This window comes from Callithrix jacchus, chromosome X (genome assembly GCF_049354715.1).
Source record: "Callithrix jacchus isolate 240 chromosome X, calJac240_pri, whole genome shotgun sequence".
NCBI classification, from domain to species: Eukaryota; Metazoa; Chordata; class Mammalia; order Primates; family Cebidae; genus Callithrix; species Callithrix jacchus.
This window is the reverse complement of record NC_133524.1, coordinates 47,564,195-47,577,452: the sequence shown is the minus strand read 5'-3', so window position 1 is coordinate 47,577,452 and position 13,258 is coordinate 47,564,195. Positions and strand designations below refer to the sequence as shown.

Sequence of the window (13,258 nt, the reverse complement as noted above, 5' to 3'; positions counted from 1 at the left end):
ATATGCAGAAAAGTACACAAATAATAATTGCTCAGTAAATTATCACAAAATAAACACACTAACACCAAACCAATTAAGAAACAAAATGACCAAGGCTGGGCATGGTAGCTCATGCCTTTAGTCCCAGTACTTTGGGAGGCCAAGGTAGGCAGATCACTTGAGCCCAGGAGTTACAGACCAGCCTGGGCAACATGATGAAACCCTGTCTCTACAAAAAATACAAAAATTAGCCAAGTCTGGTAGCACACACTTGTAGTCCAGCTACTCAGGCCCTGTCTCAAAGAAAAGTGGGGGGGAACAAAATTGCCAACCCCCTCATGCCATGACTCAATTACTACCCCTTCCACTCCCCAAATGTAATCGCTCTGTTGACGTCTAGCAACTAATAGTTTCACCTGTTTTTCAACCTTCTATAAATAGGACTATACAGTATATATATTTTAATGTCTGGCTTATTTGGCTTGACATCATGTGTATGATACATCTATGTTGTTATATGTAGTTCTAGTTCATTTGTTCTCATTGTTCCATAGTATTTCTTATAGAAATATATCATAATTTATCATTCTATTATTGATGTACATGTCTTTTGTTGCACATATGCATACATTTTTGTTGGGAATCTACCCAGGAATAAAATTGCTGGGTCATAGGACATGGGTAGGTTCAACTTCAGAAGATAGTGCCAGTTTTCCAAAATAGTGATACTACTTTACACAGTCACTTCTAGTGTATGAGAGTTACAGTTCTTCCACATCCTCACCAACATTTGATGTTCTCAGTCTTTTTAATTTTAGCCATTCTAAAATTGGGTTTGTAGTGGTATTTAATCATGGCTTTAATTTGCATTTCTCAAGTGAGTGATAGGGTTAAGCACCTCCGCACATGTTTACTGGCCATTTGGTATGTTCCTTTATACAATGCCTTTTCAAGTCTTTTGCCCGATTTTCTGTTGTGTTGCCTGCCTTTTTCTTACTGATTTCCACGAGTTCTTTATGTATTCTAGATATGAGTCTTTTGCTGATCATATGTGATAAAAATATCTGCTACCACTTTGTAGCTTGCCTTTTCACTTTTTTGTGTGTGTGAGACAGAGTCTCACTCTGTCGCCCAGGCTGGAGTGCAGTGGTGTGATCTCAGCTCACTGCAACCTCCGCCTCCCGGGTTCAAGTGATTCTCATGCCTTAGCCTCCCGAGTAGCTGGGATTAAATGTGAGTGCCACCATGCCTGGCTAATTTTTGTATTTTTAGTAGAGATGGGGTTTTGCTATGTCAGCCAGGCTGGTCTTGAACTCCTGGCCTCAAGTGATCCACCTGCCTCAGCCTCCCAAAGTGCCCAGATTACAGGTATGAGCCACCACACCCAGCCTCACTTTTTAAATAGAATATTTTGATGAACAAAAGGTCTTAATCCAATTTATTGATCTCCTAGTTAGTATTTTTTATGTGCTGTTTCAGAAATCTTTGCCTACCTTAAGGTCATGAAGCCAATTTCCTATGTTATCTTCTAGAAGCTTTACTGTTGGTCTTCTGCGCATCTGTTTTTTTACTGAGGAACAAGCATGGGCAATTTTTTCTCTAGAAAAAAATCTAGAGATAATTTGAGATGCTCTGTATAACATCATCATCCTTCAGAGATGATTTAAGCTTATATCTATCAGGTCAGTGCTAGGCTGGGGTATTAGCAATTGCAGATCACCTTAATCCAATCAGGAATAAGGATGATTTGATGTTGGCCATTAGGTCCTGTGAGAGTTAGTCTGTTTTCTCTTTACCCTTTATTCCAGGATCCCCACCTAAAGCCTGGTTTCCATCTTCTTCCTCGGTAGGCCCTGGACTCTGGTTTTTGTCAGGTTCACTCTGTCTTTGTGATTCTGCCAAATGCTCTGCTCAGTTTCTCAGGTGCGTTTAGGGAAACCGTGGCTCACCAACCACAGCACTCACCATTTGGCAATTTTTTTGAAGACATTTTTCATTGTCACAACTTGGAGAGGGGAGTAATGGTGCTACTGGCATCTGCAGACAGTCCCCAACTTAAGATGCTTCAATGTTAACAATACGGTATGGAAGTGACCTGCATTCAGTAGAAACCGTACTTGAGTACCCATTCAACCATCTTGTTTTTCATTTTCAGTACAGTATGCAGTAAATTCCATGAGCTATTCAATATTTTATTATAAAATAGGCTTTGTGTTAGATGATTTTTCCCAACTGTAGGTTAATGTTAGTGTTCAGAGCTCATTTAATGTAGCCTGGGCTAAACTGTGATGTTTGGTAGCTTAGGTGTGTCAAATGTGTTTTTGGTTTATGATATTTTCAACCTAATGGGCTTATTAGGATGTAATTGCATCATAAGTCGAGGAGGCATCTGTAATGTGTAGAGACCAGGGGTGCTGCTCAACATCCTACCATACACAGAACAGCCCCCAACAACAAAAAACGATCTGGCCCCAAATGTCAATAGTGTTGAGGTTGGAAAGCATTGTGTTAGCGTCCAGGAGAGAAGCTGTAGGTAGAGTGAAGAATGGTCCTTTTTGGGAAGTTTAGAGATTTACAGTCCAAGTATTCTTACTGAAATCATTTCATGTTGCCAAGTCTCAGTTTCTGCCTTTGTAGTAGCCCCAGGCTACCCCTAAGGTCATGTCCAACTTCAACATTTCCACCACCTGCCCTCTGGGTAGAGTGGTTTAACGGAAATACATGCAGAGAACGAGAGCAGAGGGGACCCAGGGGTTGCTACTCCCCACTCCAGGGACACTCTCTCCTGTTTCCAAGGCCTGGAGCCAGTTGTGTGTCAGAGGCTGAAATGCTGATTGAAACCAAAACTTCCATTCAACATGACAAAGGGAGAAGGGAGATCTAATTTGTGATGAATCAAATATACTTTTTAACTGAAAATTGGGAGTTACCAACCTGAGACTTAACAGTTACTATTTAAGGCTGATAGGGCATATCTTACTCTTTGGTTCAAACTGTTGCATGTTACATGTATTTCGTGTGTTGTACTAGTAAAATGAGGGAAATAAGCTCTCTGTGGGTAGAAGGTTGGGTGAATTTTAAGCACATTTTGTTGTGTATATGTTTTCTTTGCAGCCATTTTTCCTTAATTCCCATTTTAAAGTTACCTGAAGCCCATCCTCACACACAGCGGCCCCCCTCTAACCACCACTCTCCCTGCCTGGTGTGGCTTGCTAGCTCGATGTCTGACCAGTCCCCAGGTGTATGATGTAAGTACTGTACATCAGGGTTGTAGTCCTCGTCACCATGCCAGGGCAGTGTCTTACACAGGAAAAAGAAACCATCATACTCATGCCTCCACACCCACAGATTTTTGCTTCTCTAATAAGCTGATTAGAAATGGCCAACTTAACATATGTTTGTAGATTTTGCACAGTAACAGACAAACCCTTTACCAGGGTAATGGGATTCCCCAACATCAGCAGCTGTGGTTTAATAGAAAGAACACTGGATTTCGAATCAGAGCCACTGGATTGGAATCTAATCCCTGACAGGACATAGACATGCTCTGTATCTCAGTTTTCTAATCTATAAAATGGGACCAGTACTACAGGTTGGCTGTGAGCATGAAATGATGAAATACATGAAGATATACTGTGAACCACAAAGCGTGTAAGGATTCCTTTTCTAAATAGTTTATTTATGTTGATATGGTTAGGTCCTTTCTTTCCATTTTCAGATTCTGGAAATAGACTCAGCCCGATATGAAAAGAACATGCACAATGGTGGATGTCTTAAATTTAGGGCTGACTCCTGAGCTCCTGATGTGGGTTGCAGGGTGCAGGGCAGACAGGTAGAGAGAGCAAAGTAGCTACCCACGAGGAAGGAGCGGAGGAGAGGTCAAAGGCCTTTCTTCATCATCCCTCCTAGGCCATCCCAATCATCTTGTCATTAACACAGTCTTATGCCCTAGAAGAAAAGAATGTCTAAAATTTGCATACAGCTCTACAGTTCACAAAGGCTAATTTCATTCTTTTAGTCATACCTTGAATCAGTGAGTACTGTAGCATCACAGAGAAGGGAAGTGCATCTCAGAGAGGATGTGAGTTGGCCCAGGCCCACGGTTAGTAATTAGCTGGGAACCTCATGCAGGTCTTCACATTCTTAGCAAATAGCTTGCAGTTTACTTGATTGGTGATGAGAAGGCAGAACACAAAGCCTAAATATGAAAGAGAGGCCGTAAACAGGTAAGTTCTAATGAGTGGTAGCAGGGTTAAGACAGGTGGTGCACATTCATGTGGTACAGAGGGGAAAGGGATGTGGACACTCGATAGCTAGGTGGGGGCGCTGGGGCAGAAGGGAAGGGCAGCCACATCAAAGCACCGGAAATTGGAGGAGGCAGCTCCTTAAATGACATACTCTTCCTTCGAGAACAGGGATGACAACTGCCAAGTCACCATGTGTCCTAAACCCACCGCTGCAGAGAATAAGCTGTGTGTCTGTCATCCCTAGGCCCTCAGACCCCTCCTTGGCCCCCTCAGAGGAAGGTGACCATTGAAAAGTCCTGGTAGGCAGTGACAGAACTTTACACTTGAAAACTCAGCTGGGCTACTGGGTTTTGCCCCCTTGGAAGCAGGTTCTGCCTGGTAAAAATGTAGTTCTGGCGCAGCCTTTGCTTTGAAATTTCACCAAATGTGACAGCACCATTCACGTTTCCTTCTCTTAATGATAGTTAAACCTTCTGGCTCCCACAGCTCCTCCCCATTTGAAAATGAAATTCCTGTGCCACCTGTGATAAACTGGTATTAAATGGCAAAAAGAAGTACGTAGGATGGTGAGCACACCATTTCCCTAGAACTGCTCCATTTGTAAAATGATGTCTAATGCTTGTGGTAAGTTTTAAATGCAATATCTATCAGCCTAAATAATAATGCTAGTTACCTATGAGGTTAGAAGGGCACAAACCAAAAGATTAAAAACATGTTTTGTAATTTCTCATCCTGCTGCTAGCTTACTTGAGAATAGCGGCCTTGTGCTGAGTGCTCTACGGTTTGCTCAGTTTGGCCCTCCGTCTGAAGTGGGATAGTGGCCCTTTAGGTACATCACTGGAGACAAAGGCTGCCGACGGCATCTCTGCTTTCCCACTAATGAAGCCCCAACTGTGATTACACTTTCTGATCTTAAGTTTCACTGGGTTTATATGTATAAATTTGTCTTCTAACTCTAGCCTCTTCTAAACACTTTGTAAAACTTTCCATCTTAATTGGGTTTTAATAAGGATCACTTTTCATGTCTATGTAATAGTAAAACAACAAATTCACTGTTAAAACTTTATAAAAACCTTCTCTAATCTGAAGCTTACTGACCAGTCCCTTGCCCATAGATTAGGAATATCTAGACTAGTTTGAACTCGGCGTAAACTCAGTAAGCTTACAATTGCATAAATTTCAAGTGCTTCCCCCAGCAGTTCAAGGGACTGCTCCAAGTTTGCTTCCGGGATCATGTTTTGGCTGTGACTCCCCACAGCCAACCTAAGATGGAGTAACTTGGGCTTCCAGCAAGGATCACTCTCAGTCCTGTTGCTGCTGCTGCTGCTGCTTTGAGCCCAGGTCCTGCCTAGGGTCTCAGCCAGCTCCAGACATGGTGGGGCCTGCTGCTGAGACAGTGGGAGCAAAGGGTCTCTTCAAAATTATCAGTGGAGGGACCCAAAATTGACAGAGGTGAAGGGGCTCACTGCAAAGTTTATTGCCAGGCGAGGGTCTCTGACTGGGCAGTTCTTGTGGCTTTTGACAACTGTTGTGTGGTTCTCACCCACCATCTAAAAGGTGTTTTGTACTTTGCCAAATTTATTCGGAGATTTCTTTTTTTTTTTGAGATGGAGTTTCACTCTGTCGCCTAGGCTGGTGCAGTGGCGCGATCTCAGCTCACTGCAACCTCTGCCTTCTGGTTTCAAGCAATTCTCCTGCCTCAGCCTCCTGAGTAGCTGAGATTACAGGCGCCCACCACCACGCCTGGCTAATTTTTGTATTTTTAGTTGAGACAAGGTTTCACCATGTTGGCCAGGCTGGTCTCAAACTCCTGACCTTGTGATCTGTCTGCCTCAGCCTCCTAAAGCGCTGGGATTACAGGCGTGAGCCACTGCGCCCGGCCTATTTGGAGATTTCTAAGATGTTCATCCGTTATTATGTCCACTAACATTAAACCACTTAGGTTTGGTATTCACCTTCCTAACAATGTGCTTTCACTTTTGAAAATGACTTCTCATTATTTAAAATGCACACACTGCCACACTGTTGTTTGCAGGTGTTTTCACAGCATTTTCATAGCAGACTTAACTGCACAACTAGTTATATGATTATACAGACCTTCAGCGTAACAAACTTGTGTTGATCTTATCATCTGGAATTCAAGGGAGCAGATTGAGTTCATCATCTGCATATAACATTATTAGGCTTTGATGTCAGAATCACTCTCCATGGGCTGTTTTTCTTTTTGTTTGTTTTTGAGACAGTCTTGCTCTGTCACCCAGGCTGGAGTGCAATGGTGTCATCTTGGCTCACTGCAACCTCTGCCTCCTGGGTTCAAGCAATTCTCATGTGTCAGCCTCCCAAGTAGCTGGGATTACAGGCCATGCCACTACACCCGGCAATTTTCATATTTTTTGTAGAGATCGGTTTTCACCATGTTGAGTGGGCTGTTCTCAAAACTCCTGACCTCAAGTGATCCACCTACCTTAGCCTCCCAAAGTGCTGGGATTACAGATGTGAATAACCACACCTGGCCTCTCCATGGGTTTTACTATGGCCCTGTTTCTGAATGACCTTTCCTTGGGTACTAGGTCTGGGCTTGGGAGCTTCGTACATGGAACAGGTTGATGTCCAGTCTTGTTTTCTCCTATCAGTGAATTTAGGCCCTGCTTCCCTCTGCAGAGTGAAAGCTGACCATGTCACAGTTCATGCCCAGGGTTTCCTCTGTGGTGCTGTGGTGAGCTTTCCTTCATTTGCAGAATTACCCTTACCTGCAGTTATTCTATGTTTGCCTCTGTCCTTCCATGGCCGCAAACCTTGAAGCAGTAAAATATGTGCCAGGACCATTTCCCTGAGAATTAGGAGCCAAGAGCCCTGATAGAGAGATCTTGACAGAGATGAACAAAAACATTATATAGCACATGTATGAATGGGAGAACTGGGATATGCCGAGACAGGGAAGGTGGATTCCCTGGGAATTGGAAGTTCGGATAAGGGACATGATGTCATTTGCTGTTAAGAAAGCTACTGGCTGGGCACAATGCCTCACGCCTGTAATCCCAGTACTTTGCAGGGTTGAGGTGACCGGATCACCTGAGGTCAGGAGTTTGAGACTAGCCTGGCCAACATGATGAAACCCCATCTCTACTAAAAATACAAACACTAGCCAGGCATGGTGGCAGGCACCTGTAATCCCAGCTACTCAAGAGGCTGAGACAAGAGAATTATTTGAACCTGGGAGGGAGAGGCTGCAGTGAACCGAGATTTTGCCATTGTACTGCAGCCTGGGTGACAAGAGTGAAACTCCGTCTCAAAAGAAAAAAAAAACGCTACAGTAGATCAGATTGAGTTTCATGACTTTCTAAACACTGGTAAAGAGGAGGAAATTGGCCCGGCACAGTGGCTCACACCTGTAATCCCAACACTTTGGGAGGCTGAGGCGGATGGATCACGAGGTCAGGAGATCAAGACCATCCTGGCCAACATGGTGAAACCCCGTCTGTACTAAAAATACAAAAATTGGCCAGGCATGGTGGTGGGTGCCTGTAATCCCAGCTACTTGGGAAGCTGATGCAGGAGAATCACTTGAACCTGGGAGGTGGAGGTTGTAGTGAGCTGAGATCGTGCCATTGCACTCTAGCCTGGCGACAGAGGCGAGATTCTGTTTTAAAAAAAGGAAATCTGGGAGTTAAGAGCAAGTTTTAGAACTGTGCTCTAAACATCTGCCTGAGTACAGGATTTTAATCTCATTGGGCATTTGCACCCTGCTTCATTCCAATGGGGATTTGAGGCAGCAAGTGAGAGGAGTTGTGTGCTTGCCTGTTAAAAATGCTGAAGCATTGGTTAAGTGGAGTCACATTGTGGCCAGTGTGTGGAGAAGTTAATGTCACTGAGAATGCAGACAACAAGTATGTGATTGTCGCCAATGAGTGCAGAAATAGTCTGGGACAGGAGACTCAACCCATGAGTCTTCCCTAGCTGGTGCATTTACCCGGAATCATTCACTTAGCACCTACTGGAGGTAAGCACCATTGAGGAAGCTGCCAAGGCATGGACAACAAGGTCACTGCCCTTTGGTGTTTGTCATCTAGATGGGGAGTCCAGACACTGACCTGGGGAAATCTACCCATGGCTTTGGGCAGTGTGACTGTGCAGAGTTCCTGAGGGGGGTCAGGGAGGCCACTTTGGTGCCTTGGAGGCTCTGACTCATAGAGGATGCAGGACTTCAGATGAGCTTTGAAGGGTCGGTGGGAAACAGGATAGAAAAAAAATCAGTTTACCCAGAGTATTCAACACTGCGTTTGCCCTTTTAGAAGGCAGTGCACAGTACTTGATAGGCCTCAATGCAGTGGGGGAGCTGGGTCGTGGCCCTCCCCTTGTTTTGCTGGTTAAACCCATTGGAGGTAGAAGGTCCTGTCTGACCTCATGCTGTCTCCGACACTCGCCACCATGTGATAGTTCAAGTGGTTGCAGCTTTGCTCTCCCTCGATCATTTGATTCATCCACCTGAGGATGTAGTGGGTGGGCTTCCTATGAGGGTTTTCCTGTGGGGAGATGACTGGGGAAACAGGGAGGAAATCCTAATTATGGCTTGTCCTCTTCCCTGAATTGCTGTCTATGACACAGAATAGTTTCAGTGTAAACAAGATGGGTTGGGGATGGTTTGCATAGGGCAGGAGGCCCACCCAGAAGGCCTGCCCAGAGAAGATAGTACCTGAAACCTATTTGAAATGTTTGCCCAATAACCCTACTCTGGCCTTTCTTTGTATGTTGATTAGGAAGCTGGAAATCCAGGCTGGTCCCCCTTTCTTCCCTTTGTCACTAACTCCAAGCTGTCAGACATTTGAAATCAGAACTGTTTTCGGTATTCTAAGTCCTGATCTTGGCAACCATGCCTGGCCATCTACAGTTTACATCCAGTTACCACGCTAGTGGCTCAAGGCAGGCGAGTTTCATAATCCCGAGTTTTCAGATGAGGAGTTGGGATTGGGGTTGGGGATGATGCCAACTCTGGGAGATTCCAGCCTCTCATTTTTGTTCTTGTTGGTTGCCCTTTTCAGAACCAAGAGCCACTGAGAGAGGAAGACTCCGATTTCATCCTGACTGAAGGCGACCTCACGTTGACCTACGGGGACAGCACAGTGACTGCAAATGGCTCCTCAGGTTCGCACACCGGCTCCACAAGTCTGGAGGGCAGCCGCAGAACGAAGAGCAGCTCAGAGGAAGTGCTGGAGCGAGACCTGGGAATGGGAGACCAGAAGGTTTCGAGCCGGGGCACCCGCCTAGTGTTTCCTCTGGAAGATAATGCTTGACTTTCCCCCCAAACCCTGGTGCAGTGGGGTAGGCTCCCAATGGGGTGAGGACGGCTGCAAGCCCTAGTGTTGTTTGAGGTGGGGCAGTGACTAGATAGAACTAACTCTTCTATTTTATTGGAGTCTGAAGCTAACTTAACACTTAAAATTTAACTCACGATGCAGATGGTGAGGCAAAAGTCTCTAAATTCAGACAAACATGACCTATTCCCACTTTTTTCACATAGTAGTACGCTGTTTCAGAGTTAAACAAAAAAAATAGCATGCTTTAATGGTCTCTTAATTCATTCACCTGCAGTATCTGAGCAAGGCGGGGCAGGTGCTGGGCGAAGGGCTTCCTCACATGAGAGGCTGCATCTCAGTACACAGCAGTGCAAGTCAAGCTGACCATAGAAATATCAAGTTAGGGGAGAACAGGCTGGAAGAAGGATCGAGAAGGAAGGCAATTGAGATTGGAACTCCAAGGATTATGGGAAACTGGTGTTAAATGGGACAGAAAACATGGAAAAGCAATTTGAGTGAAGGCTCTGGCAGCGAAGGCTGCATGACTGCAACCTCATATGAGGATTCCTGACTTTTATGCTACCTGTGTTTCTTCTTGACTGAAGATTTGAAAATACATCCATGAACATTTCAACATGGAACAAGGCATTATGGTTCCTTCTCTGGCGATGTCCGTAAAGAAGTAGTTACGAAATGTTTAAAACCAAAGGCAAATAGTGTTATACTCTTATTTCTTAATTAATCTGAGGAAAGGAGGTATTTAGAAACCGATGATGGCATCACTGCAAAAGGCATCCAACTTTTGAGGGCTGCCATATGAACTGACAGCCTAGGAAGTAATCACGAGGACGGAGCTATCTACTGTGGGTTTAGAAATAACACCAAATTTTTTAGGATGCTATTACCTGGGGAAGAGAAGGCAGCAAGAAACCTACAGGGCACCAGACTAGAATTCAGAGGGAAAGAAATTTCAGTACAAAAAATTAACTGCAAAGAAATATGAGTTAGTAGTCTCAAGACTGGGTAGAATCCCAAAATTTGAGCTGACAAACGCATGAGATTTCAGTGGCCACCTGAGGAATCAGAGGGAAGTCAATGGAACATTGAGTATCTTCAACCCACTAGAGAGTTCTGTCTTCTATAAGCATAGGAATCTGGGTGTCTTGCAGAGAAGGGTCATTTTCCTTGTCTCTGGGGAGGCTGCTGCACCAGCTTAACATATGGGTGTGATTTGAAAGTTAGGTTTTCGGCCAGGCGCGGTGGCTCATGCCTGTTTAATCCCAGCACTTTGGGAGGCTGAGGTGGGCAGATCACGAGGTCAGGAGTTTCAGAACAGCCTGGCCAATATGGTGAAACCCTGTCTCTACTAAAAATACAAAAATTAGCTGGGCATGGTGGCACGTGCCTGTAGTCCCAGCTACTCTGGAAGCTGAGGCAGGAGAATCGCGTGAACCTGGGAGGCAGAGGTTGCAGCGAGCCGTGATCATGCCATTGCACTCCAGCCTGGGGGACAGAGCGAGACTCAGTCAAAAAAAAAAGAAAGAAGGAAAGTTAGGGTTTGGGTTCTTTCTGGATGAGCTGTTCTCTGCCCACACCTGTAGTGCTGAAATACTGAAAGACCTCTTGGGAAAAGTTTGAGTTTCTCCCCATGTCTCTGTGCCTGCCTCAGCACTAGCATATTTTTGGCAACACAATTTCTAAAAAATGCTTTCATAACATGGGCTTTTTTCTTATGATGGCAGACAAAAGTTTCCCAATCTGTCCATCTATAATGGAATCAGCCATTTAATCTTCTCACTTCGCATGTTTAATGTTAACGTTTAAGTAAGGCATTGCTTCCCAGCTTTGTGTTTGAATTGATAATTTGTACAAATCAGGAAAATATGTATTTAATTAGGTTGAGCCATCTGAATTTGCTGATATTCGACTCTTATGTAAAAACAGGAGTCGCAATTTCATATGGTTCAATAAAATAAAATTGATACCTGGCACAGTGGCTTACGCCCATAATCCCAACACTTTGGGAGGCTGAGACAGGAGGATCACTTGAGCTCAGGAGTTCAAGACCACACTGGGCAACATGGCAAAACCCTGTCTCTACAAAAATACAAATATGAGCCAGGCATGATGGCACATGCCTGTAGTTCCAGCTACTTGGAAGGCTGAGGTGGGAAGATCCCTTGAGCCCAAGAGGCAGAGGTTTCAGTGAGCTGAGATCATGCCACTGTAATCCAGTCTGGGCAACAGAATGAGACCCTGTATCAAAAATAAAAAAGAAAAATACACACACAGTTGAATGATTTTTATTCTCCTCTTTCATTTTTATCTACAATATAGTCCATTTTGATTTTATGGTCATCCATTGGCTTTGGAAGTTTGAAAAATGCTAAACAACCTACCCAGACCCATGAGGCCTCAGGGTTACCCAGGCTAGTGAAGGACTTAAGAATAAGATCTCCACCCCACAGCCAGAGAAAGAGCTTTCCTAGCCCCTGGAAGGGAAGTTCTTATGTCCTGGGGTTAGGTTGCAGACAGCAGCTGCCAGGCCTGGCAGAGCCCTGGAGATACATATATTATACACGTGCTGGAGTCCAGAACCAGCAAGGAGTTTTTATTTAGTACAGTTATCTCACTAATGACCAGTCATTCTATATACCTCTAAAAGGGAAAGCTTGTTTTGTTTTCATTTTGCAGAGATGGAGAGATAGGCTGCTTGGCTCTTTATAAAGCTTTGCTTATCTTATGCGGATTACTTAATTTTGGAGAGAAAAAGCTAACAGACACACTCTGGTGGTGGTTCCTGAAAAGAGGCAACCAGGAAGGATTTGGATACACCCTATCTTTTTTCACCTCAAGGCTTTTTTTTTGAGACGGAGTCTCACTCTGTCACCCAGGCTGGAGTGCAGTGGCGTGATCTCAGCTCACTGCAATCTCTGCCTCCTGGGTTCAAGCGATTCTCCTGCCTCAGCCTCCGAGTAGCTGGGATTACAGGTGGGCGCCACCACATCCAGCTAATTTTTTTTTTTTTTTGTATTTTTAGTAGAGACGGGGTTTCACCACGTTGGCCAGGATGGTCTTGAACTCCTGACCTCGTGATCTGCCTGTCTCAGCCTCCCAAAGTGCTGGGATTACAGGTGTGAGTCACCACGCCCAGCCGTTATTGTTGTTCTTGTTGTTGTATTTGAGAAAGCTTTTAGCAGATTACAAGAAATGATTCTCTTAGGGAAGAAAAATAATCACCGAGTTTCCTTTCCTAGTCTTAGTTCAATCCATAGAGTGTTGTTTATCCCCAAAGGGTCTTGTAGTCTTCATTGCAAACGTTTGATTCTGATCTACTCACATACAAGGAAATGGAGATTTGCCAAGACCAAAACTAGAGGGGCGGGCTTCCCATCAGGGTTTTCCTGTGGGGAGATGACAGGGGAAATCCTAATTATGACTTGTCCTCTTCCCTGAATTGCTGTTTACAGCAGTGTAGTTCCAATGTAAACAACAGGGGTTGGGGATGGTTTGTATAGGACAGGAGCCCCACCCAGAAGGCCTACCCGGGTAAGAGAGGGCCCAGAACCTAGTTGCAGCATTTGCCCAGTGACCCTACCCCAGCCTTTGTGTGTTAGGAAGCTGGAAACCCAGGCTGGTCTCCATTTCTTGCCTTTGTCACTAACCCCAAGCTGTCAGGCATTTGGACTCAGAACTGCTTTTCAGTGTTCTAAGTCCTTATTTGATTACAAATATTCA

At 44.6% G+C, this 13,258-nt stretch overlaps 1 protein-coding gene across 2 annotated transcripts in view; it reads left to right on the top strand.

Moving 5' to 3' along the window:
- The window catches only part of SLC9A7 (solute carrier family 9 member A7), a 151,437-nt gene extending 139,626 nt beyond the window's left edge, over positions 1-11,811 (top strand). For both annotated transcript variants that reach the window (XM_035289162.3, XM_035289161.3), the window contains 2 exons: positions 3,122-3,227; positions 9,266-11,811. In XM_035289162.3, the coding sequence (XP_035145053.1) occupies positions 3,122-3,227; positions 9,266-9,517 (358 nt within the window). In that variant the 3' untranslated portion in view covers positions 9,518-11,811. The remainder of the gene's footprint in view (positions 1-3,121; positions 3,228-9,265) is intronic.
- Positions 11,812-13,258: the final 1,447 nt, after the last annotated feature.